The sequence below is a fragment of the Melitaea cinxia genome, chromosome 20 (assembly GCF_905220565.1).
Source record: "Melitaea cinxia chromosome 20, ilMelCinx1.1, whole genome shotgun sequence".
Classification (NCBI taxonomy): domain Eukaryota; kingdom Metazoa; phylum Arthropoda; class Insecta; order Lepidoptera; family Nymphalidae; genus Melitaea; species Melitaea cinxia.
Window position 1 is genome coordinate 1970110 of NC_059413.1, and position 24763 is coordinate 1994872.

At 36.1% G+C, this 24763-nt stretch overlaps 1 protein-coding gene and 1 long non-coding RNA gene across 2 annotated transcripts; both read right to left on the reverse strand.

Annotated features, from left to right (window-relative positions):
* Positions 1–5419: 5419 nt before the first annotated feature.
* On the reverse strand, positions 5420–6990 carry LOC123663552. The gene is made up of 3 exons (XR_006744677.1): positions 6763–6990; positions 6185–6293; positions 5420–5515 (listed from the first exon to the last, which is right to left on the reverse strand). It is a non-coding gene; the product is annotated as an uncharacterized LOC123663552 (long non-coding RNA).
* Positions 6991–11717: 4727 nt separating this feature from the next.
* LOC123663742 (alpha-tocopherol transfer protein-like) lies at positions 11718–16654 on the reverse strand. The gene is made up of 6 exons (XM_045598407.1): positions 16525–16654; positions 14554–14707; positions 13687–13845; positions 13259–13352; positions 12771–12987; positions 11718–11922 (listed from the first exon to the last, which is right to left on the reverse strand). Exons 1-6 carry the CDS (start codon positions 16652–16654, stop codon positions 11768–11770), a joined length of 909 nt encoding a protein of 302 aa, XP_045454363.1. The 3' UTR covers positions 11718–11767.
* Between the last annotated feature and the right edge of the window lie 8109 nt (positions 16655–24763).

Below are 24763 nucleotides of genomic sequence, written 5' to 3' on the forward strand. Positions count from 1 at the left end.
ATCGGTACATCCAGTAGAAAGTTATGCGGTATAATACAACGTAGATCGACGAAAAAAGCGTCAAGTAAAAACGCATTATTAGATATAACTCGAAAAGTAGTTGTTCGATCTCAAATAAATTTAAATGGGACCAATTGACGCACACCACCTTTCGATTAAAAAAAAAATTGTCGAAATCGGTCCACCCGGTCAAAAGTTCTGAGGTAACATACATTAAAAAAAAATACAGTCGAATTGAGAACCTCCTCCTTTTTTGGAAGTCGGTTAAAAATACGAATTGTACGTGTTTTTTTTTGCAATTATCAAAAATGACGGAAAATGACTACGAATGCTCAGTTCTGTGACTGCCTAGTAAGTGGTAGGAGGCAGTCCAACGCTGACGGTATTTATGTGCTATTTCTTATTATTATATATTTATTTTATTATTCACGTTTTTTTATCCGACTTAAAAAAAGAAGGAGGTTCTCGATTCGACTGTATGATGATTTTTAATGGATAATTTATTGGACATCAGACAAGTAACTTTTGAGTTACCGCTAATAATGAGTATTTACTTGATTATTTTTTCGTCGATCTACGTTGTATGACTTTAAACTAGTGGCTTGGTTTCGATGATTCCTTTTAAATCAAACGTTGTCATGTTGTTGTTGTTGCTGTCCTAAGGTACCCCAGTGGTACAAAGGGCCCTCGTGAGACGTCTCCATCCGCTCCTGTCCTGTGCCTCTCGCTCCACGTCCCTCCAACTAAGCCCGGCCGCTCGCAGCTCGGCGTCGATAGTCCGCTGCCACGTGTGCGCCGGCCGGCCCCGTCTCCTACTCCCGCGCGGCCTCCGCGTGAACGCGACCCTGGCGGCGCTGTCCTCTGGTCTTCGGAGGGTGTGTCCTATCCACTTCCACTTCCGCTGAGCAATTTCTTGCTTGATCGGGATTTGGTGGCATCGATTCCAAAGATCCTCGTTGCTGATAGTGTTCGGCCAGAATCTGCGCAGGATGAACCTAAGGCATTTGTTGACGAACACTTGTAGCTTGTGCGTCAGACCCTTTGTCTCTTTCCATGTCTCGCAGCCGAAGAGCAAGACAGACTTCACTAAGGAATCGAAAAGGGAAATCTTGATCCGCCGGGTGAGCACGTTCGAATCCCAGACCGGTTTTAATTGGGCAAAGGTGGCTTTCGCTTTTTTGATTCGCGCGTCGACGTCGTCATCAGAGCCCCCGCTGTTGGTCACGGTGCTGCCGAGATATACAAATTTCGTGACAGTTTCCAGTGGTGCACCGTTGAGTGTGATGGAGCGATTGTCGCATGACTGAACACGCATTTCGACGGTCTTCCCAGTATTGATTCGTAGCCCCTTATCTTGAGCTACCTCTCGTAATGAGTTCAGCTTCATTTGTAGATCGGGCAGTGAAGACGAGATCAACACTATGTCGTCCGCGTACTCGAGGTCCTCCAGGTGCGAGCCATCGCTCCATGCGATGCCTCTAGGTGTCTCGGTTACCTTCCGCATGACGTCGTCGAGCAGGATGACGAAGAGCAGCGGCGACAGGAGGCAGCCCTGTTTGACTCCTGCAGTCATCGAAATTGGTTCCCCTAGGGCTTGGTCGTGCACTACTCTGCAAGTACTGCCATTATATAGGGACTGGATTATACCTATATACTTGCTCGGTATTCCTCTTCGACTGAGGCTGGACCACAGTGCGCTCCACTTCACGGAGTCGAAGGCTTTTTCGAAGTCGACGAAAGCCAGGAAAAGTTCGGCTCGCCACTCCACGCACGATTCGATGAGTACGCGCAAGGTGTTCGTGTGGTCAGTGCATGAACGCCCAGAACGGAACCCAGCCTGCTCCTCCCGAAGTGTTTTCACAATCTCTGGGGCCATACGGTTGAGAAGTACTTTTGCCAGTACTTTAGTAGCAGTTGGTAAGAGTGTTATGCCTCTCCAGTTATCGCTGACTGACAAGTCACCTTTCTTCGGTACCTTCACGAGCAAACCTTGCTTCCATTCACAGGGGACACGCTCCGTCTCCCAAACGCGCTGCAAGAGGGGACAGAGTATCTCGGCTGACCTAGCCGGGTCCGCCTTAAAGAGCTCCACGTTGATGTTGTCCACTCCTGGCGCCTTTCCTGCCTTGAGCTGTTTGATGGCAGCGACTACTTCTGCGTATGTAGGTGGAGTCGTTGGCAGATTCAGGAGTGGTCCTGGGCTGTTCGGAACAGTCGTCGGTTGAGTTTGGCATTGGGTCAATAGCTTGGAGAAGTGCTCGGTCCATCGTTTAAGTTGCTCCTCTGTAGTACAAAGCAGCTGTCCCGTGGCGTCCTTCAGCGGCTTTTTGGAGGGACGTGACTTGTTGCACAAACGCTTAGTGACGTCGTACAACTCCCTCATGTTTGATACCTTGGCTGCTGCGTTGGCCCGGTCGGCTAGCTCGTCGGCGGCGCGTCGTATGTCGCGTCTAGCCAATTTACGAATTTGGAGACGTATGGCTGCGTATTCTTCATCGAGGGTCTTTTTGGTGGTAAAGTTATTAGCGGCCAGCAGGTCTAGCTTTATTCTCTGCCTTTTCTCTATTGCAGACCACAGCTCCTGGGACATCCAAGGTTCTTGTTTGGAGTGTTTATAGCCTAGGGCTTTTTCGCCGGCTTTAGTGAAGGCAGTACGCATACGCTCCCAAGCTTCGTCCTCGTCTTCCAGGTCTTTCAAAAGTTCAAATTGGTTGCGAAGGCAAATACTAAACTCCTTTCTTCCCTCTTCGCTCCTCAGGATCTGCAAATTGAACTTTTTGGATGCCTTCTCAACCTTACGTCGAGCTGCTGCCATCCTGAGACGTACATCAGCAACAATAAGATGGTGATCGCTATCCGCATCCGCGCCGCGACGGTTCCTAACATCGAGTAGCGATGTTCTCCATGCTCTGCTTATCGCAATATGATCGATCTGGTTTCGGGTCACACCATCAGGAGAAATCCAGGTGATTTTGTGGCACTCCTTGTGCTTGAACAGGGTTCCTCCGATCACCAGATCGTGTGCAGAGCACAGGTCGCCGAAGAATTCTCCGTTTTCGTTTATTACTCCGGCGGCCCCTTCGCGTCCCATGTAATGCTCTCGGTCCTCGTTGTCTGAGCCCATCTTGGCATTCAGGTCTCCCATCAGGATTACTATATCCTGCTTCTTTGTGCTCTTCAAGGTCGACTCCAGCTGCTCGTAAAAACTCTCCTTTTCATCCGGCAATGCCGAGTTAGTTGGGGCGTAACATTGGATCACAGTGATTTTTCTGACTCTAGATGAGAACCGAGCTGTGATGATTCGTTCCGATATCGGATTCCAGGACAGAAGGCTGTTCTTCGCGCTACGGCTTAGGAGCAGCCCCACGCCGTACTCCCGAGTTGCGTTCTCATCCTCTTTTCCACTGTACAGAAGGGTCGAGTCAAAATCAGATGTTATTTCACCAAATCCGTTCCATCTCGTTTCGCTTAATCCTAGGATATGAATGCTGTAGTCCCGCATGATTTTGGCTACCTGCGGAAGCCTTTCAGGTTGAGTCATGGTTCTGATATTCCAACATCCAATCCGTGTCCGTAATTTCGCGCTAAAGGTCATCGGTAATAAGGGGGATCGGTCTTTCTTTCTCTTTGAGGGTTTCATAATCTGTTACTTTAAGAATGTGCAGGTGATTAGCCCACAGCATCCCGATCACGGTGACGGGGCTGCCATCTTTGCAACCGTGCTCACAGGGCCAGTCTTTTTAGGGAGACCTAAGGCTTCTGGTAGCCTAAACCGCTGGTTTTTACCAGTGAGTGGTTCTTCTCACGAACCCTCCTCCTTTCACATCCGGGCTTGGGACCGGCAACGGCGGAGTTCGTTGTCATGTAGTCATGTTTAAATTTGATCGAGTTCAGACTAGTGCTTTGTGCTCTAACAATGCGATCTTGAATAAAATCTTGACAATTTTTCGTCTACCTACATTGTATTGAAGTAGTCCATGTGATTGAAGTAGGTTATTTTTTCGTTGGCAAGCAAACACAATTACTTTCATTAATCTTTTCGTAGCAATTCAGTTTGGCGTTACATGCCAGTCCAATAAAATCTTCTTGATTTTCATTCAACTCAGTTACTTGTGACTTCTAACACTTTCATTACTAGTCTCTGGATTTTTCAGTATTTTGATTTCACGATAAATAAGCATTATTTTTTTCTTTCTCTAGTAGGTTTTTAAGTAGTTTAATTTTTGTAATATTTGTTAGAGTTTTAATTTTTAAAATACTCTATAACGCAAATACTGTTTAAATTACAACCTTTTTAAATCTATATTAACATTATAAAGTTGAAAATTTTGTTTGCTTGTTTGCATGTGCTAATCTTAGGCATTACTGGTTCGAATTGAAAAAACTATTTTGGTATCGGATATCCCATTTACTGGGGAAGGCTGTTGGCTATTTTTACCTTAATTTCAACGCGGAGCACAGCTAGTAATATATAGAACAGATTATAGACCAATGATGACATTGGATTATGTGTAATTTCTAGGTTAAGGACACATGCGGCATACATGGGCATTCTAAGCCTCCTAATGTTCATTGATATTATTAAAAATATGTAATAGTTAATTTTGACGTACATTTTCGAGGTTATATATTGCAGGATTTATCCAAATTCAAAATAAAGAGAGATATATGTCTGACTGTACGTAATTTTTACGAATATATTCTTCAACAAATTTTCTTTAATATCAAATTGGGAATTGATGACCAAAATTCAGGGAAATCATGGAAGTTTAAAAAAAAGTTGCATTTGTAGGGTAGTTTTATAATTATACGTATTACGATATCCGAAGTTGTTTAGACTTAATTTTATTACACGATAGGACTTTGGAAACAGTACCTTTGAAGGTCATTCGAAAATCATATATTTCTTTTAAAATTCTTTTCGCCAATCGCAAATAAAGATTAAATAATTTTACTTGTATTCCTATACGTAGTTACCATTTTTATTACCTTGAAAATATTGATTATTAAGTAAGCGTAACATTAAATGAAAATAAATAATAACCTGTTTGGATGGGAAGCAGGGGGATGTATCAAGCAATCGAAAATTGGCATTAAAAAGAATTCGTGTAAGAGCTCCTGGATTTTTATTTGGTGCGGCCATATTTATATACTTCGCTGGGCTTTTCACTTTTTACTATAGATTTCGAGTTTCGATTATCTTAAATTTCTTCCGCCCAAATACAGTTACCATATCAAAAACTATAATTATAAAGTTATAATTTTCACGATTATTATGAACAGTTATCCTACGGGACTCATCTGTCGAGTCACTTGTGACCATGGTGTACGCAACGTCGCCAAAATGTCGGTGACGAAATGTCAACCGCGGTAAATCCCGTAGAGTCAAAAATATTTACAATTATAAAATAAAACAAAATTTATATGTGCATAGATTTATTAGTGTTGTTAATGAAGCCAACGTTGTAGGTCTGTTTGTCTGAAATTTATTCACTCGTCACTTATCTGGTACTGTCTGCGAAATAGACAATATTAAATATATAAATAAGAATGAATATTGATATCTATAACATATACAGGTTCGTCCGTTTTTGCGGTAAGCAACTTAACGCTTATGTTATAAGTAACAGCCGGCTGATATAGCTACTTATATTTTGGATAAATATATACCCTTTCAGTCTGTAATATCCCACTGCTAGGCATAGACCTTTTCCTCGTGTAGGAGAAGGATCAGAGCTTAGATCCACCAAGCGGCTCCAATGCGGGTTGGCGGATATATTCCCTACTATGAGTAACGATCGCTATCAGGTGTACATGATAACAACCGGGACCGACGGTTTAACGTGCTCTCCGAGACACGGTGGGGAGACCCACAAGGACTGCACAAACACCCAGACCACGGCGAACATCTGTTTGGCCTATACAAATGTTTGTCATGTGCGGAGATCGAACCCGCAAGCGGCAGGGCAACAGCCACAATCCATAGCTGTGACCGTTGCGCCAATGCGGCGTCTTAGCTTATAGACGCCTGCAACACCAGAAGCATCGAAAATGCGTTGCCAACCCTACCCCCGACCGTCTCCAGGAACTCTGGCCACCTTACTCACCACATGAGCACAACACTACTTGGGAACAGTATTATGTAGCTTTGATTTTCTGAATTTACAATTATTCTCATACTTACTAGTAGCAGGTGGTGGTGGTGGGGGTGGAGGGGAATTATTTCCACACCCAGCTGAATGCTGATGTTCCTTGATGCCGGATTGGGTATTAGGGGTGAAAGCCATGCCACCCTTTTTGAAATAAAGTGTTATAATATAATGTCACATTTAAACAAAAAATATGTTACAGATATTCTAGAAGATGACGAAATTTTATTTTAATGAAGGTCATATTTCCCTATAAACGTACAAATAAATAAATCTTTACTTCAGATAACTAGCCAACTATAAAACATTTGTTTTTTTGCGGAATAATATTTAAAATTCATAGAACCAATACAGATGAAAATGAATTGTCACAATAAAATTATGATTACATAATAAAAATAATTAATTAACAAAATATCTGCCGACTGGTATAGCTACTTTTTTTCGATAAAGATACATATAAATAATACATATATAAATAAATATATTACACCCAGGCTCGGGGTGGGAATCGAACCCACAACCCCCGGAGCAGAAAACAGGGTCAATACAAACTGCGCCAACGGGCTAGTTAAACAACAAAAGTAAATAAAATAAATAAATTTATATTTACCACAACAGCAAAAACGACGGCCATAATGGCAAACAATGTTGCTAGGAATTTCATGGTGAATCTTGAACAAAACTATCGTACTCATTCACAATCAGAACACCATAGCTTTATATATGATAGAAATTTTAATAGACATACAACACAAAATATTTAGAGTATAAAATTGCTTCAAAAAAACTTGACACTTAACACAATAACATAAGAACTAAAATAGCCAGCAAAGTTTCGTCAGGAATGTGGTGGACAGGAAACTAAACTATAGGCTTTGGGACTTGTATTTTTTTTCTGACAGTATTTAGAATGATTCTAACAATTTAACAGGTCAGCGGAGCGTTGAAATACTCATTTACAAAAGTTTGTAATTTGTTAAAAATTATTTTAAATTGCTTTATAAATTGAAGCTTATTGATGATGAAATGCTTATTGTCAGGACATGACATGTTAGAAAAACATCAAAAACATGTATTATTAAGAGTAAAATATAAAGCTTGGATAGGAAAATACGGGAATGGTCCCGTATATACAGCCATTTTCTCACGTACAAGGTATTGTGCTAAATGAATTTTTATATATTTCTGTCTTAAAAAAGATGTCTTCACATGTACGTTTTATATTTCATTAAAAATATGGCAATCTATAAGTTATTTTTGGCGCGAACTTGTGGAAGCCTATGTTCAACAGTGGACTGCGATAGGCCGAAATGATGATGATGATGATGATGATGAAAAAATAGTGAAATAAAAGTTTGAGCAACATTGAATTCTTTCAATCCATATAATATCTTTTATATTAATTTGAGCTTGAGATAAAATGTATACAGGGTGTCCCAAAAAGTAGTGATAAGCGGAATTCCAGAGATAGAGCACCCCTTGGGGTATCCGAATCACCCCTATGTATGTTCAGCGATTTTGCATAGTTTTCGAGTTATGAATTTTTTTATATGTTTTTGAGAATTTTCCACCTGAACAACTTTAAAAATTTCTAAAAAGAAAAATTGAAGACTTTTTAGAATTTTTGTTTTTGTATCTAAATAGTCATGAGCTGTAGCTTCCCGCTTAAAAGATTCAGCTTCTTAACTTTGATGGGAATTGTGAAAATCTAAGTGTAAAGTGAAAATTTTACGTTTTGAGAACTATGACTTCAATTTTCAACTTAGAATTAAAAATCTAAACAGGCAATTTTATGGTTTCTAATTAGGCTTAAAAACTTCTACAGAGTCTCAGCTTTCATAATCATAAATAAAAAGTTGTACTTAATGGGGCTACTTTTGCTAAAATTTGCCTTCAAAGACATCAAGGTGGAAAATTCTTAAAATTACCAATTTGAATAAAAAAATTTTTTTTGCTCAATTTATTATTCCTTTAAGATTAAATAGTTTTGTCGGCGCTCTAGCTGGGTCATACGTATAGGATTCGTGCGGAGGAAAATGATAAATCCGTAGACTGAGTGATATGGTTCCAAAACGATGGTGCTCCATGCCACTTTGCAAGAATAGTCAGACAACATTTAACAGAAAGATTTAGAGACAGATGGATCGGCCGTGGAGGGCCCATTGCATGGCCTCCACGGTCCCCAGACTTGAATCCAATCGATTTCTTTGTCTGGGGATATTATAAAGAAATAGTTTACGCTAAAAACATTAGCAACGTAGCGGAGTTAAGACGAAAATTGAGACAGGCAGAAGAAACAATTAAAAACAACAGAATAGCATTCGTAAGAGTTAATTAGTCTGTTAACCAACCAAAAGATTGTAAGAAAACTAAGATCGAAGATTTAATAAACATTTGGAGGTTATTTAGGTTTAATTAATAAAACGAAAAGTAATCGTCTTAAAATTATTTATTATAAAAAGTTTTCAATATGTCGACCTTCGTGCTCGATACATGTTCTACATCGTCTTAAAAAGTTTTCTTTGAGTCTTACGAATGCTATTCTGTTGTTTTTAATTGTTTCTTCGGCCTGCCTCAATTTTCGTCTTAACTCCGCTACGTTGCTAATGTTTTTAGCGTAAACTATTTCTTTATAATATCCCCAGACAAAGAAATCGATTGGATTCAAGTCTGGGGACCGTGGAGGCCATGCAATGGGCCCTCCACGGCCGATCCATCTGTCTCTAAATCTTTCTGTTAAATGTTGTCTGACTATTCTTGCAAAGTGGCATGGAGCACCATCGTTTTGGAACCATATCACTCAGTCTACGGATTTATCATTTTCCTCCGCACGAATCCTATACGTATGACCCAGCTAGAGCGCCGACAAAACTATTTAATCTTAAAGGAATAATAAATTGAGCAAAAAAATTTTTTTTATTCAAATTGGTAATTTTAAGAATTTTCCACCTTGATGTCTTTGAAGGCAAATTTTAGCCTAAGTAGCCCCATTAAGTACAACTTTTTATTTATGATTATGAAAGCTGAGACTTTGTAAAAGTTTTTAAGCCTAATTAGAAACCATAAAATTGCCTGTTTAGATTTTTAATTCTAAGTTGAAAATTGAAGTCATAGTTCTCAAAACGTAAAATTTTCACTTTACACTTAGATTTTCACAATTCCCATCAAAGTTAAGAAGCTGAATCTTTTAAGCGGGAAGCTACAGCTCATGACTATTTAGATACAAAAACAAAAATTCTAAAAAGTCTTCAATTTTTCTTTTTAGAAATTTTTAAAGTTGTTCAGGTGGAAAATTCTCAAAAACATATAAAAAAATTCATAACTCGAAAACTATGCAAAATCGCTGAACATACATAGGGGTGATTCGTATACCCCAAGGGGTGCCCTATCTCTGGAATTCCGCTTATCACTACTTTTTGGGACACCCTGTATAATATGAATAGATTATAGAACTACCAGACTACTCAGAGCTTGCTTTCGATCACTCTAAAATTTTCATTGTTAACGCCCACCGCCGGAATCCGTATTGGGGATGAGTTATCATAAAATCCGCTAATTGATCATTTCTACATAATATAGGAGATTAATACTAAAGTTGGATTCGATAGGTATTATAGTTTAAAAACGGGAACTTTCCATTGTTAACGCCCCCGCAACCCTCTTTTGTGGGTAAAAGTTCTTAACATCCGTTCTTAGCTGACCTCTACTCGGCGAAAGGAATATTCCTACCAAATTTCAAGTCTCTACGTCTTATGGTTCCAGAGATATCGTGATGAGTCAATATATAGGTGGAAATCTTATTTATATATAGATATATAATTCTTTTGACAACTTTTCTAATACTTTGTACACAATTCATAGGAGTAAAAATTTAAGAAATTTGGAAAATTTCAAAAAAAAATTACGATTATTTCAAGGTCACGCTTATGACAGTTAGTAAGACTACGTAAGTACTAAGTTTATCGGCTGTGGGTCAAGTTATAAATTCGCGTTTTTCTATTCGCATGTTTCTATTTTTTACTATGCAAAGTCAAATTCATGTAGTTTTACTAACGTTATTCATATTTGACTGATTTTTTCTTCACATTTATAACACAATCTAAGCGTACATTACAATATATTACATAATTATTTATATACATTTTATTTTTTAATAGCACCTGTAGTGTCGTCTTTATTGATGCGACTTGGATATTATTGAAGATGCATGAGCATGGTCACGTCCTGTGAAGCGATCGTAACACTTAACTATTATAATTGAGTTTGTATAAGCCAGATGTTTGAGTTAGCCTAGGCGTACGTATTGCAAAGTGGCGAATGCTAGCGCGACCCCATCTCACCCCACCCAGGCGGATGACTGCTCACACGTGGTGGTTTTTAGTCAGTATGAGTCTGACATAACCCTCTGGCGCCCCCGCGCTGGAGGGTATCCATGATGGATTTTCCCCACGTAAAAAAAAAAGGTGTACGTATTGCATCTTTCCAAGGATTTAATAATCTAACTACCACACGTAGTATAATTATTATGGCTGGTCGTTAATTAGCAGCTATTATCGGAAATTGCTGCTTAAGAATCAATACAAGCGGTACATACAAGCGGTAGCGGTATAAAAAAAATGGAAAATGAAATTGTGTGAAGCAATATAACAGCAGTGACCGACGCCATTTTAACCTTCATCCTTCAACAGATCATGACTTCCAAGATCATAATTGTTTGCCCGCAAACCAACCAACTTTAATTACATCGACAAGTAATACATACAACGTAAGTAGACGAAAAAAATTAACAAACGCACTAGTCGTCACTAAGATTTCGAGGGTTTCCCTCGGTTTCTCTGGGATTCCATCATCAGATCCTAGTTTCCTAATCATGGCACCACACCTGGGATATCTCCTTTCCAACAAAAAAAAAAAAAGAATTATCAAAATCGCTTCATAAACGACGAAGTTATTCCCGAACATATATTAATACTAGCCGACCCGTGCCCACTTCGTTGGGCGTTAATCATTATTATATTATTAACGAAATAACATACTTTAAAGAACAAATTTTATAGCACTTAAATAAATAATATGTTGCTCCAACGCCATCTATCAAAAATCGAGAAAACGTCGTCGATAGACTAAATAAGACTAAATTAATAACGTCGAAAGACTAATAAATTGTTTTCTAATAGCGATAGATGGCGCCAGTTTATTTACCATTTTGATATTATATTTTAATCTTTTTCTTATTTACTGAATTTTTTTTTCAATTACAATAAAATATAGCCTATGTCACTTCTGAATACTGTAGCTTTCTGTTAGTGAAAGAATTTTCATGATCGGATCAGTATTTGCAAAGATTACCCTCTACATACAAACAAAGTTATAAACTTTACCTCTTTATAATATTAGTATAGACTGTCGAATTGAGTAGCCTCCTCCTTTTTTGAAGTCGGTTAAAAAGAAAAATTATGAGTATTTTACAATTGAATCGTTATCGTACAGCGTTTCAATATCGATAAATGTATGACAAAATATTAATATGACAATTATTACACATTGATATGAAAAAAAATTATGTAATATGATAATAATTATTCTATCAAGAAGTATTTGTAGATAGTTCGTTTTCAGTCGATGTCCAATTTCTTGAAGCTACCGTGTATACCGAATAGATCTTCGACAGTTTTCTTTTTACCATTCGCACGAACGGATTCATTCACTCGTTTTTTATTTTCATCAATGTAAAATTGCTTGTTATCTTGCAAACGACGGATGGTTTCATCTGTAAATTGTTATTATAATTCTATGTTTTATTTCCAATAATGTTTTTAGGACATAATATGAAGAATAATCATAACTAAAGAAAAAAATAACAAAAGTGTACTAATGTAACAAAAAGTAAATAATTAATACAGTTACTATAATGAGCGCGATATCACGCTGTTTCATGATGTAATCATCATCGTATTTATCAGATAATAAACCTAAAATAAAATCTAATACCTTTTTGTAAAAACTGCTTATTAACCTACTACTATATACAGTCAGCTTGATATTATCAATGTTTTTAACGCGTTCATTGTCAGACCGAAAATTTACATTTTCAGTTGCTCTATACACTTTTTTTTTCAATAATTTACATCTATGTACATCAAATATTGTTTCTGAAAATGTTTATATTTGCTCTAGATATAAGACACATATTTGCAATGACGCCTTAGCTAGCGTAAAAATCTTCATAAAAAATTATTTGGATACTGTGATGGGCCAAATCGAATATCACCGTGATAACACGACGCCGCATGATTTGCAATGAACAAGTTAATGATAACAGTCCTTTCATTTTCTATTCCAATCATTCCTATAACCATCCTCAAAATAATTAAATAAGTTCCTTTAAATTAAGTTTCCTTATAAAGAACTTATAGACTACTAAATTTAAGTAGGACAATAAATTGGCGCACGCTTTAAAAAGGTATTAGCGAACACAAACAAACAAAAACAGTCAAATTGAGAATCTCCAAATTTTTTCGAAGTGAAAAAGATTAATAGAATTGTGAGGTATTAATAAATGGTATAACTATAATAAGAATGGGTAATGAGAAGAAGAAATAATACCGAAATACCAACCTCGTATTGTGAATATACTTTTGTATTCGCCCCCGTATTCTTTCGGTAAAGACGCCTTTGGAAGGAACTTGTATACGGATTCCGATGCGCGCTCATGAATATTGATAATATCGATCAAGGATTTTTTCATAAACGGCCTTAAAATCATCATCACCTTGTCCATAAAACTAGGCGCGTTCAGGAAGTGCACCTCTTTTAATTTGATCAACATGCACTCCTAAAACCAAACCAATTATACTATTAAAAATATTGTCGTTATCGATTTTTTAAGCAACAGACACATATTTTTAGCTCACTAAATTTATTAATTAGTTAGTGTTATAATTATTTGCTGATAAAATATAATTCGTATCGTTTAGATAATTAGGAGGCATTTTCGAATCTATACTATGACTAATGGGACATTTAGAATTTCTCTAAGACTCCATAAAAGTGTTACAAGGTATTAATTTAAGATTATTATTCTTTTGCCTTAAGTCTCTACTTGCCTGGAGAAAATAGAGAATCTGCCTCACTGTTAACAATTCTAGCTTCGGAAGGTGACCCAGAGATACCAATTCCATGTCTATAATGAGAACAAACCTAAACAGAAAAAGTAGGTGAAATAGAAGTTTGCATCATAATTATTACGATAATTATTTGTTTGACCACATAAAAAGTACAATTTTTCTGAATGAATTGAGGTAAAGCTCAGGAGGAAACAATTTACATGTAATCTGAAGCATCCTAACTGGGAACATTCCTCAACCTCACAGATCACAAAAAAATAATACTACTCCCAGTTGAATTGCTATTATAAATAAGGTAAACCGAGTTCCTAGCTGTGGTTGGCAACACACTCGCAATGCCTACGGTATCGCTTGCCAGCAGGTGGATCCACCACCCAAATGATATAAAAGATGCAATATATAAGTACCCAGGCCAAGTTCCTTCCTCATATTGCCAAAGATCGAACACCATCAAAACGGTACGAATTATTTCCGATAAGACGAAACTTTTGACGTCTCCATCCAACAGACGACAATAGATCGCTCTGTAGCCATTGACTGTTGGCATCGGAAGTGGAGCTGCAAGGCTGTAATAAAACAAAGTTAGTGTTTTGCGTTATATTTTTAGTCAGAGTAATTAATATATAAAAAAAGAAAAAAAAAAAAACAAAGTATAATTTGAATGGTACAATCAAGGTACAATTTGATTAAATTTTGGAAAATTAAGCATTGTTGAAAAAAAATCCAGAGATATATAAAGTTTGCAGTGTGTTTGTTTGGTTTAGACGCCGCGCGTTCAACGAATAATAACTACACGTGATATTACATTATTCCCCCCCCCCCTCTTTTTTATATATCTTGAAATGTTTGACCCTTTAAGAGATTATTATGTAATAAAAAATGTTATTTTTTATGACTGTGGACATATAAAGATATTATTTTTTTTTTACAAAGTTTATGTTGAAATATTAATGTTATGTAAATGTATTAGTATATAAATAATTGTCTAAATATAATACAATGTGTATATCCGCCAACCCAGAGTGTACAGCAAACGTCAAACACTCAACGACCCCCACTAGGATTAACTCCTGTATCGGGGGTCTGGAAACATACACAATACACAAGCACAAACACCGAAACCATGGCAAACATCTGTATGGCCAATACAAACGTGTGCCATGTGCGGGAATCGGATCCGCAACCGCCAGCGCAACAGTCACAAACCAGTGCTGTGACCTTTGCACCAACTGTTATTATTATTTATTCTAAATTTCATATATGTGTATACTCACACCAATGACAAACTCCGTAGTACAGCGTCGTTGACTTCCCGATCTTTAAACAGTTGCGTGAAAAGGGTTCGTACGGTGTAATGGAGGTCGAGGACCTGTTTCGACACCTCAGCGCTTTTATCACAGCAGAAGTATGTACACACGAGGTCTAAGTCTGAAAAATGTATACGCCTTTGAAAACGGTCTAAATAAGTAACAAATCTTTTGAGGCGAAGTATTATCTTTTTTTTTAAATAAACGCTTCAAACTTTACAGCCACCAAAAGGATTCACACACAATACACAATCACAAACGCCTAGACCACGGCAAACATCTGTGTGGCCAGCAAAAGTGTATGCCATATGCAGGGTTTTAATCCGCAACTGCCAGCGCAACAACCATTAACCAGTGCTATGATCGCTGCGCCAGCACGTCGTCAGTCATCTGAAGCAGTCCGAATGGGGAGGTATCCTCAACGTTGCAGAAAATCTCACCGAAATAATTTTACATTTGCGTGTAGCACTCTAACGGTTAGTAAGGTATGATAGAGATAAGGGTGATGATTATGCCATAGCTCATAAATCCATATAAGTAGGTTCACTTTGATTGAGTGTCAACATGTCTTGTTCAAAATTTAACGGTTCGTAAGCAAAACGGACTATTTTATGAATATAGCAACCGGTTAAGTGAAGGAAAACTTGCGACAAGCCTTCTTATCACAGGAACTGGCTCCATAAATAAGAATAACTACACATCTACTGGTCACAATAAAATAACACGAGTGGTCTAATTTTTAATAATCATATAATGAACCTGGGCACAGCAGGAAATATTTTGATCAAAATTGGTAGGAGTCCGAATGGGGAAGTTAACTTAATCTTACAGACGATCACAGCTAAATAATACTGCTTTCAGGTAGTGTGGTAAGTAGTCCTGTAGTGAATAATGTTGCCAGAGCTCTGAGAGAGGGCAGGGGATAATGCCAGGAGCATTGTTTTGCAGGCGTCCATAGACTTCGGTATCTGATTACCATCAGTCATATCGTAGGCTTCTTTACCACATTATATATAGTAATTATATATTTTTCTACGATTTTAATAATATATTTATTCAATGTCACACGCATTCAGTACTATAATTCTCATTTTTTTTTCTTTAACAAAAAAATTATTGCTACTTCTAATATCTTTACTAAGAACTGTACACACTTATGATACTTCATCATTATAATAAAATTTTTTAAATAAAAATTCACAGGAAACAGGTTTTTTAATGAAATAAAGTGTTTTTTATATTTATTACGTGCTGATTTTTTTTTTCACATCTATACTACTGTTAAGGCTGTAATAGCTATTAGTCGTTCAGATCAGACAACGCAGTTTCTCACATTAAATAAATCAGGATTTGTCTAGCTTTAAACGGCGTTTGGGCTGTTGGCGATGATTTTGAGAAATCCGAGATTCATATCAAAAGATTTATTCATAATTATATTTTGGTACTTCAAAAAATAATAGTTTTACCCAAACATTCTTTATCTGTGGTCGATTTTGACGATCTATGTCAGATTGCTGGTGGGGGTTGTTGACAAATGGGATATTTGGGATGATCTTGGCGATGCCTATGTCCAGCAGTGGATTGCGATAGGTTTAAGTGAGGTAGTTTTTTGAGATAGGGCACAGTAGGCAATATTATGCTCGAAATCTGGAGCAGCCCGCCTGGGGAAGTACCTTAACCGTAAATAAGATTACAGCTAAACAATATTGCTTTCAAGCAGTGTTGGGTTTCTGTGGTGAGCAAGATAGCAAGGCAGAGAGTAGACAGCAGAGGTGGGGTCAGCAACATGTTTTTCTTCTGGTGTTGCAGGCGTCTAAAGCTACAGGAATCATCATCGAGTGAGTCGTACAGTTGTGTGCCGCCCTGGGTCGTATAAGAAAACGAGTGATGATTCTTGCTCTAGATAGGATTATAGCAGTGACGAAACATTTGTTTTACCTGTTATATGTTCTTCCGGCAAATGGGGCTGGGTCTTCAACCATTCCCGCAACTTCCGGATATCATCTGGAGATATATCCGGGTTCTTCTCGAACTCCTTTTCTACTGGAAATGGTTTTACGATCGGCATCGTATCTGTAAATTTATATTTTAAATATATCGCTTCAGTCTGTAATATCATGGACATGGGCATAGGCCTCTTTCCCCATGTAGGAGAAGGATCAGAGCTTAATCCACCACGCTGCTCCAATGCGGGTTTGCGGATATATTCCCTACTATGAGTAACGATGATTTCAATGATATTACAATTGGTAGATGGAAGATTTACTTTATATTTTATTACACATATAAATCATCCAGTGGATAGATTCACGAATGTCAAAGATGGAACCTGAATCTAATATATCTATAGGTTTTTAAGCTTTCACGGTTACTTATGACTGTTTAATAGTATTAATATGCTCTTGATTCTACAGGAATTACAGAGATGGGTAAATACCGTAGTATTAAAAATGCCTATTTGGTAAATTTCGTCCTCAGAAATAATAAAATAATGTGGATTAAGCTCTGATTTTTCTCCTACATGAGGAAAAAGGCCAATGCCCAACAGTTAGATGTTATAGGCTAAATCATTATTTAAAAAAAAAACACAAAAACTTAATGAGATTCTAAACTCGAGGACGGTTTGACTGATTTTAGCTATTTGGTATGGAATTAAAATTTAAGAATATAGAATATTTTCAGAAATTGTAATGATCAATTCAAATTCATGCGTTTGAGAGTTTGCAAAACAGAATTAACAGAATAAGGTCTATGGGGTCAGTTAGTTACGATATGTATTGTCAGTTGTTATCTAAAATATAGTCATTAAGTTATCTTAAGAATAGAGGATATATTTTTACAATTCACAACTTATGAACTAAATATTTACAGATAGTTACGGTATAAGTCTTATCCGCGTGGAATGGTACCAAGAATTCTGGCAGAATTTCACCGTTGAATCGTTATGCTGATTCTCTGAGCAAAAAATACACTAGCCCTCTTGTAACTAGCGGAGGTATTAATAAGACGAGGATATATCCCTTAAAATAGAGTCTATATGTTAAGCATATTTATGAAAAATTTAATTTTTAAAACCTAATAACACAAAAACAGGTTTCTGAAAAATAGATATAAGAGTACTTGTGTTATTTATTTAAAACTTACGAAGGATAATTATCCTAATCTAGGATTTTGTTGTCCTTGGGATGGTAACAAAATTTACAGCTACATTCCTAGGCACATTCTGAACTATATATATATATATATATATATATATATATATATATATATATATATATATATATATATATATATATATACCTACTCCTGACAAGTTACAAATTTATGATAAAAGTTACTTTTTTTGAGTTGATGACTTTCCGCCGTATTTATAATTAAAAAAAATATGTTAAAATTAGTAAATGAGTAGTTTTATAATCTAGACTAGACTACTTTTATCTCGCTTTTTATCAAAACCAGACCGCGATTTAGCGGATAGAGACAAAGGATATACTTGTATAACTGTAAGACTCAACTAACCTTTGTCTTCTAACAGACATTTCATCTTATTATCTTGTTATGTTGCTCGCAATAGCCGTAAGTATAATTAAAATGATTATATTTAATTTCATTTTCTAAAGAACACTTTTTTTATATTTAAATACAGCAAACGTAAAATATTGATTTCATCACACGGTGATACAACACTTTTGACGACCGTCATCAAAACTTTTACTATTTTAAACGATAAACTATAAGTCAAATTAAAATTTAATATCAACAATAATAAAATAATTAAAATCAACAGTCAATTTCGTGTCAATGCATTAAAAATAACTTTATTCCGTCATCGTAGGTGTTCCGCCATGTTGAACTTATAATGACGTCATATAGCTAACCATATATTGTCATACATAGTTTCATACACACGACAAAGAAACATTTACCAGAATTTGAGGACACGTTGGCGCAACGCTCACAGCACTGGTTTATGGCTGTTGCGCTGGTAGTTGCGGGTTCGATCCTTGTACATGGTAAACATTTGTATTGGGCATAGAGATGTTTGCCGTGGTCTAGGTGATTTTGCTTGTGTGTTGTGTGTTTCCAGATCCCCTATACGTGGAGTGGGGCCGTTGAGTGTTTTTAATAATATATAATAGCTTGAAAAACCACAGCATTAAATCAAATTCATTAGTACTAAGCAATAGATTTAATTTTCAGATGAAATATTGTGTCAAATATTAACTTTGATCAATATTTAATTTGTAGTATAATTGTTATTATTAGCAAAGTTAATTGAAATGTAGCGCGTCAAACAAGTAACGATATACAATTTTATATCATTATAAGGAAAAACGTTATATTCTGATTGTCTCTTATTGCAAGGTCATTTAGTCTGTGGTACCTATAATTGTCAGCGGAAACGGTCAATTACGGAAAAGTAATTTCTATAGGATCTGTACCTACATTAATGCATACGTGTTACATTTACATTGGTGTGATAATATACGTTGCGTAAGGCAATTTACATGTTATACAATCGTCGATAGAAAGGTGTCATTCCATTTTTTTAATATATTAAATATCTTTTGCAATATTTAAATAAACGGTTTACACTCTATGGCCTACTGGAGTAGGTATTTCTCCTCATTCAAAACTTAGAACAGCCCGACTCCGCAAGTAGATGTCTCAACCTTACGCAATATCACAGCTAAATAATACTGATTTTAATTAGTATGTCCTGTTTATTATATATATATAGCTCGGTCGGCAAACAAGCGTACGGCTCTGTAACACCAGAAGCATGGCAAGCGCATTGCCAACCCAATCCCCAATACCCTACCCCCCTCCCCCCAGGAGCGCAGGTCGCCTTACTCACCAACAGGAACACAATACTGCTTGAAAACAGTATTATTTAGCCGTGGTCTTCTGTAAGGTCGAGGTACTACCCCAGTTGGGCTGCTCCATATTTTGAGCAGGAACTTCCTGCTGTGCCCTCCCAGGTGAGTAAGGTATCCTGAAATCCAGGGGAGGGTGAAGAATCATGGTCGGCAATGCACTTGTTATGCTATTACTCCTGGTGTTGCAATTGACCATAGACTTCGATATCAATTTTAAGCCGTACGCTTGTTTTTCATGTTTAAAATATTACTGAAGCCTGTGAAAAATATTTGTCTGATATGCCAATTATGTAATCGGATACGCGTTATCTAATATGTTAGAAAGTAAAATTTACTTGTAACCCTTTATTTTACTTTTATTTTTATACTCTAAAGGAGGTTAAAATAAATATTGATTAACTTTGAAGCACTCTCGTATGAGTCAAAAGAAAATTTAAGTAATTTGCACAGAAGCGTGTCCTTGTTGAATTTTATTATTTATTATTATTTATTTATTTATTTATTTACAGAAGAAAAAAAAATATACAATTTATGTGATAAACAGTGCAGCAAAAACAATGAATAGTTTAACAGTGCACTGTGTTTCTAAAGTAATAATACTAAAGTACATACGATATTATATACTAACATAAAAATATGATATAAAGCACATATATATATTATTGCACTAAAAATATTTCCTCGTTAAATACAAGATCTTTTCCGCCTTTCTATTGTTTAAAAAATAAAAGTAAAATCGTGAAAATAAAACGTATAAAATGTTAACCTGAAACCTGTTTAACTGAGTTGCCTCGTTGTTGCAAGGACTTATGTTAAAAATAATATCACATAATAAAAAAAATGACAAACCTTATATTCTAGCTTTTTTAAAGCAGTCTGACTACTGGCCATAAGGTCCAATAGTAAAAGTGAGTCAAACATTAACCAAGTAATAAAAATCGCTCGCGGATAAGCATTAAAATGCTAGATGTTTTAAAAAGGACAGAGATAATATAGATTAGAGAATTACAAGCTTATTTTAGTTATTTATAACAACAGGAGTAAACATTAGTATTAATAACAACAGGATAAAAAAAGTAGTATTAGACAGATACATTAACAAGGAGCAGTTAATTGATTCATCATCATCATCATCACTTCAGCCTATGGCAGTCCACTGCTGGACATAGGCCTCCCCAAGTTCGCGCCAGACATCCCGGTTTTCCGCAATCCTCATCCAGCCTACACCGGCAATCTTACGTAGATCGTCGGTCCAACGGGCCGGAGGACGTCCCACACTGCGTTAATTGAATAACTCAGTAGCCCTTGTGATGACGTCTATCCAGCGGGTTGGCGTTCGACCGCGTGCTCTCTTGCCTTCCACCTGGCCCTGCACCACTAGTTTCTCCATCGAGTTTTCATTTCTGGAGATATGCCCAGTGTCTTCTACTAACTATAAACTAACTGTGTAACTCAAATTCTAAGATAGTAGCACAAAAAATTAGGAAATTTTATAAAAATTTTCGAGAGCTCTTAGACTTAATACGGCCTCGTCGTAAAATTTGTTCTTAGTAGACGTTTACTCATAAATTATTAACTATCTTTTTTCCAAATTCCAAGCTTGTGGCGTAAAAAATGAAGGACTTTCATACAAATTTGTAAGAGTCATTAGCCTTAGACACCCTTAATCCGGACCTATAGAAAAATCCGTTCTAAGTTTACTAACTATAAACAACCTCCCTACCAAATTTTCATCTTTATTCATGATGAGTCAATGACGTCACGATTTTATGTATATAGAAGATATTTGATGAGATAATACAATATAATTATTATACATACACTTATTTAATTATCGCACTTTATTATGTAAATAAAATAATATTTGTGTGAATTTTAAATAAACTGACTAATTACGAATATATTTTACATATTATATTCGTCGTTTATTTATTATTGACTGTGCCCTGTAATTTTCTTACATAAGAATTACAATATAAGTATTTTATCACACTTAGAACTCCACTAGTAGCCGTCGTGTAAGATTAACACTTTAGTTTATAGCCAATTTTGTTGAGCAGATTTTGCGTTACGCACTAACGAAAAAAGGGTCAAATACACGAAAATTTTACAAATAAATATTTACAACCAATTTTAATAATGTACAGATATGTTTATGTATTCATTATCATTATTAAAATGTAATTTGTGCAATTTGCTGTGTGGCATTAAAGAATATAGCCACCCTTCCTTTGCGTGGGTGTCGTAAGAGGCAACTAAGGGATAACACAGTTCCTCTACCACCTTGGAATTTAAAAAGCCGACCGATGGCGGGATAACCATCCAACTGCTGGCTTTGAAATACACAGGCCGAAGACGGGCAGCAGCGTCTTCGGTGCGACGAAGCCAGCCCTGCGGTCACCAACCCGCCTGCCCAGCGTGGTGACTATGGAAAAAACAAATGAGTTCATGCCATCTTGGTGCGAACTTGTGGAGGCTTATGTCCAGCAGTGGACTGTGATAGGCTGAAACGAGGATGTATTAAATATTACATTATATATTATTACATTGTTTATGTACCCATAACTATCTTGCACATAGCCAAGGTTGAAACAAAATGTTAGCAGCATTAAAACCGCAACTTGTAAAATTTTAAATAACTAGTCAACCCCGCGAACTTCGTACCGTATTCGTATTCTTTATCTTGCGTCAATACATCAATTTTATAATTTATTTAACTAACTTTGTCCAGATAATAATGGATACACAAAAAAGAATTATTCGACTTGGTCGAGTCGCTCGGAAGTACGCATATGCGTGAAAAAAATTTCATCAATTTGTTTATATTTATATATACAGGGTTATTTGTAAAACACCAGCATCCTTGCAGGACAAGATAGCTAACATCATAAGTAACAACATTTGTTCTACGACTTTTCATAATTTGTTAGATTTTACTTTCATACAAAAAAAAATATTAATTTAATTTTCCGTTTGAATGTTATAAACTCTACGCGCATCCCAAATATTAGGTAAACAGTTACTACTTGCGGGTGTGAATGTGACCCCTCACAATTATATATATATATATATATATATATATATATATATATATATATATATATATATATATATATATATATATATATATATATATAAACGAACGTGTGTGTGTGTGTGTGTGTTAAGATAGCTAGCTAGATTTTATTTAAGAGTAGTCCCGTTGTTATTTCTTATCAATTTGGTTGTTACGGTTAACGTCTCACACTCAACGGCTTCCACCAGGATTTACTGCTGTTTCGGGGGTCGAGAAAGCAACCAACACGCATGCACAAACGCCAAGTAAACATCTGTATAGCCAAAATAAATGTTTGCCATGTTCGCGGATCGAACCCACGACCGTCAGCGCACTTAGGCCAGTGCCGAGATCGTTGCGCTAACACGTCGTCAATGACGTATTCTATTATATAACCCGTTTGTTTTAATTGTTTTTTTTTTTTATTTTTTGTCACGGTAGATTAAATACTACAAAATCAAAAATAACATATTTATTCAAATAGGCTTCAAAAGCACCTTCTAAACAAATTTTAACAAATTCGAAATTTTAATTTCACGTTAACGTTTTATTAACCGACTTCTAAAAAAGGAGGAGGTTCTCAATTCGACTGTATTTTATGTATGTGACATCAGAACTTTTGACTGGGTAGACCGATTTCAACATTTTTTTTTTAATCAAAAGGTGGTGCGTGTCATTTGGTCCCATTTAATTTTATTTGAAATCTAACAACTACTTTTCGAGTTATACCTAATAATGCGTTTTTACTTGACGCTTTTTTCGTCGACCTACATTGTATTATACCACATAACTTTCTACTGAATGTACCGATTTTGATAATTCTTTTTTTTTGTTGGAAAGGGGATATCCTTAGTTTGGTACCATGATAAGGAAACCAGGATCTGATGATGGGATCTCAGAGAAATCGAGGGAAACTCCCGAAAATCTGCAATAACTTTTTACTGGGTGTACCGATTTTGATAATTTTTAATTTATTCGAAAGCTGGTGTTTATCACGTGGTCACATTTAAATTTTATTCAGATCTGATTACTACAGTTGGAGTAATCTTTAATAATGCGTATTTACTTCACTATTTTTTCATATATTATTATTCTATTTATATCAAAACAATCAATATATATATGTAGTCTTTCGACTAAATTGGAAGCTCCTTTTCTATATTTGCAGGGCGCGGGCGTAGGTTATACTCGTACTCTTTACAATAAATATTATGTAGGTAGTACTTACAAAGATTATAACAAAATTGTAACGGACACTTCGGAGTTCCGATCGAGTCTATCGTGTGGCGGAGGGAGTAACTCAGAGCAGTGCCTAGGACTTGCGACCCAGGTGTAGGTTTAAGGAGATCTCCTTTGAGATACGTATCAACGCTCACCTTCACTGCTCGAGTTATCCGCCATAATATGTAACAATTAATTCGTATGCACAAATTAATTATCGAATGAGTCTAGGTTAAGCTACTAGCAGGATACAACAAGTGTATCGTGCCAAGCCAGAGCCAAGACTGCCTTAGCGGCGGTTGCACTGTTCGTTTTATACACGTCAGAATAACTCGAGTAATATAATAAGTGAGGGTAGTTGACTATCGAACGATGTACATCTGTTATTTATAAATTCCTTACTAATTGCGTACGATAGTGCTATTGCTGACATATATATTTATTTATTTTTTATTATTGGGAAACAAACAGCACAAAACAATACAATTAATTCCCAAGACAATAAGAATGATTAAGCCAGCAAAGTTTCCACTTATATCTATAAACATGAAATTATTACTTAGAACACCAACAAATACATTACACAATATAATAAAATATAATTGTACATATGACATATATATAACATGAAAAAAAACAATAAAAAATATATGTATATTATATAAATCGCTATCTACCCGCTATATGACACTCTCTCTCATGACCATTGGTTGACTGGAAGAGATCTCTTCTAGGGATAAGTCCACCTTTGCCATCAACTATATATGTAATTTTCTGTATATTCTATTCTTAAGTGCAATAAAGTATATAATAAATCGAACATTACTACAAACTCATATTGCAAATAATTTTGAGAAACAAATAATATAAAATCATATTGCATTTTTTTTTTTTTTTGAGAAACAAATAATACCTACCGCCAAAAACAGCAATACCTAGTTTTAATCATTAACTCAAATTGCGATTAGTTTTTTTTTTTCTTTTTTTTCCCTTTCAATAGGAATTTGTACCTATTGAACCC

What these genes read in the sequence shown, in the direction of transcription:
- LOC123663742 (XM_045598407.1), bottom strand. Translation starts at nt 16,654, where the DNA reads ATGCCGATCGTAAAACCATTTCCAGTAGAAAAGGAGTTCGAGAAGAAC. An exon ending in CTACGGAGTTTGTCATTGGT is followed by an intron (nt 13,846 to 14,553) that starts GTGAGTATACAC and finishes GTTTTATTACAG; the next exon opens with CCTTGCAGCTCCACTTCCGA. An exon ending in AAGTATATTCACAATACGAG is followed by an intron (nt 11,923 to 12,770) that starts GTTGGTATTTCG and finishes AACAATTTACAG; the next exon opens with ATGAAACCATCCGTCGTTTG.